Below are 2,554 nucleotides of genomic sequence, written 5' to 3' on the forward strand. Positions count from 1 at the left end.
CAAAAAAAAAAAAAAAAAAAAAAAAAAAAAAAGGGGGGGGGTGGGTGGGTTTTAAAGAAAGTTTAAGGTAAACTTTACGGCTCGTTAAAATGTTTTATAGCCAATCTGAAGCAAGACAGTTGCAAACATTTTATATAATCTACAATATTTGCTGGATGTCGAAGTAAAAAAAAAAGTGAAAATCGATGCCTTACAAAAGATACAACCGTTGTGTACGAGACCATAAACCAGTTTGTATAATTACATATTCATGATATTTATGCTTAGTAGTTTCGATAAATTCCTTCTAATGAAGTTAACCTTCAAGCTAGACTACCTTTCACTAGTGGTGGTGTCCACATATTACATCGTAGGTTAATTATACGTCTGCCTATTAAAACAATATTAACAGCAGACAAATGGAGGGAGAAGTGACTAACGGTAATGAATGGGATTAATATTTTTAATACGTATCCAACTCTCGAGATGCTCAGTAACCGAAAATGTCATGAACCCATTAGCAATCTGGTATACTAATAGTACAGAAAATGCACTTAAGATGGGGGGGGGGGGCAGCACTATCACCAATTTTAGAAAACAGGTTGATACGCGTGTATCACGAGATGTAATAATTTGATCTCAACACCAATCACCACACGAAAATTAAGTGACAAGTTAACCTAAATATAATTGATATGCATAAAGCTTGCTCTGTTTAAATACAAAAAGGAAAGTATTACTATTAACGGTTAATTTTTTTAATCTTTAATTCCGAGATATTTTTCACATTCGGTGAACTTTCGAACATTTATCTTCACATTTATATACATCCCGTAGGTGAAAGAGACAGAATAGATACCTCTGCATCTATGATTGCTTGTTCAGGATCAGCCGGATCCTCTTCTCGTTCAGTCTGTTAAATAAAAGTAATTAAGTACAGTTAGGTTAAGAATGTGTTTAGCTCCCTCTTATTGTAAAATCTTTACAGTAACTGTTTATCAAGCGTTTACTTTAGCAGCTACATGTTGTCCTACGAATCAAAAGACCACGAAATATTCAATTTTAAATCTGATAAAAGTAGTTCATTTAACATAAATATCGTGCATTATTTGCTAGAATAAATAAAGTAGAATATCTATAAATTAAAAAATAGAATCTAATTGCATGTATTACGCTAGTGTATTCTCGATGTAGGACTTACGTTACTAACTCATTTTGAAATGACGTAAATGTAATCGTTATTATATCGTAGCATTATAATTTTTTTTAAACATGTTAATACAAATGTCTGTTGAAAGCAAAAGTTTATGTATCGTCTAGAAATTAAAGTTAGGAATCGAGAAGTATTTAAGAAAGTAGAAAAGAAGTAGTGATAAAAATTCCAGTAAGCGAGTTAGTTAAATCATGAATCAACATTAAATAGTTTATTTACAAGAGATACAACCGTTGTGTACGAGACCATAAACCAGATTGTATAATTACATATTTATACTAAGTGATTTTAATAAATTCCTTCTAATGAAGTTAACCTTCAAGTTAGACTACCTTTCACTCGATTTCCAGTGAAACGTTGTTTGTGAATTTCGGCCTGCAATCGAAAGTAGCATAAAACAAACTAGATGTCTGCTCAAACCACATGCCACAATTTATTACTATAGTGGTCGAAGAAACAAGCTACATAATTTACGTTGTTTCAAATATATATTGAAATACAACTAAGACAAATATAAGAAACTTGCCACCAGATTTATACTATGTATTGTTGTACTTCCAGATAACGTATTCTCAGATTCGGTAGATTTCGCTAATAAGAAGGTTCGAGCAGAAAATGTATGGCGGGGTTAAACTGAATTTTTTATTTTGAGGATATTTGAGGGATATTAAAACCAAACGTTACGAGGAAGCAATATCAAAATTCTGATATAGTCTGAATGCGGACTATAATTATAGGAAGCTGCACCTTTGTTAAATCTTCAACATGACAAAACACAAGAGTGATCCACTTATTACTCGTGGCGAAGCATCGAGCGAAAGAAACATCTATGACATACAACTGCAAGAAAAAGAATATTCCAATCTGATCACAGTACTCGTGTCCAAGTTAAATATCAAAATGGCACATCCGACCAGAACTGGGTAGTATTCTGTATCAAGGATCTCGCTGGGAGCCACAATATTAAGAAAGACGATCTTATAATTAGCCTTTGAATTCTACGTGAACTCACTTAAGATGCAAATGAGCTCGTTTGCTTGTTCTTCGGCATTTTCAATTTCGCACGAGGGCTGTCTGCGCTAGCCGCCCCTAATTTTGCAGTGAAAGACTAGATGGAAGGTATTGTCATACACTAGCACTTATTTTGTAATAAGTAATTAGTTTATAAATAGATAGATATTTCATAAGTTAAAATTTCTCTCCTGAAGAAAAATTAAATTTTGATTTTTTTAATATAAAGTTTAAGAACTGTTGTAAGAGTACAGGTAATATACCATGTAAAAATTCAATTTTCCACGCTAAATAGCTATGAACAACGTCTGTAATCATATCATTACACTCATTCGTTAGATAAAGTACGCT

The 2,554-nt window shown here is 32.5% G+C and overlaps 1 protein-coding gene across 1 annotated transcript in view; it reads right to left on the minus strand.

Moving 5' to 3' along the window:
- The window catches only part of LOC106461392 (annexin-B12-like), a gene marked incomplete at its 5' end in the record, with an annotated part of 9,490 nt that overhangs the window by 4,172 nt on the left and 2,764 nt on the right, over window positions 1-2,554 (minus strand). Inside the window, 2 exons of the mRNA XM_022388337.1 lie at window positions 839-892; window positions 1,940-1,950. Of these exons, the coding sequence (XP_022244045.1) occupies window positions 839-892; window positions 1,940-1,950 (65 nt within the window). The remainder of the gene's footprint in view (window positions 1-838; window positions 893-1,939; window positions 1,951-2,554) is intronic.

The sequence above is a fragment of the Limulus polyphemus genome, unplaced genomic scaffold (genome assembly GCF_000517525.1).
Source record: "Limulus polyphemus unplaced genomic scaffold, Limulus_polyphemus-2.1.2 Scaffold950, whole genome shotgun sequence".
Taxonomy (NCBI): Eukaryota; Metazoa; Arthropoda; class Merostomata; order Xiphosura; family Limulidae; genus Limulus; species Limulus polyphemus.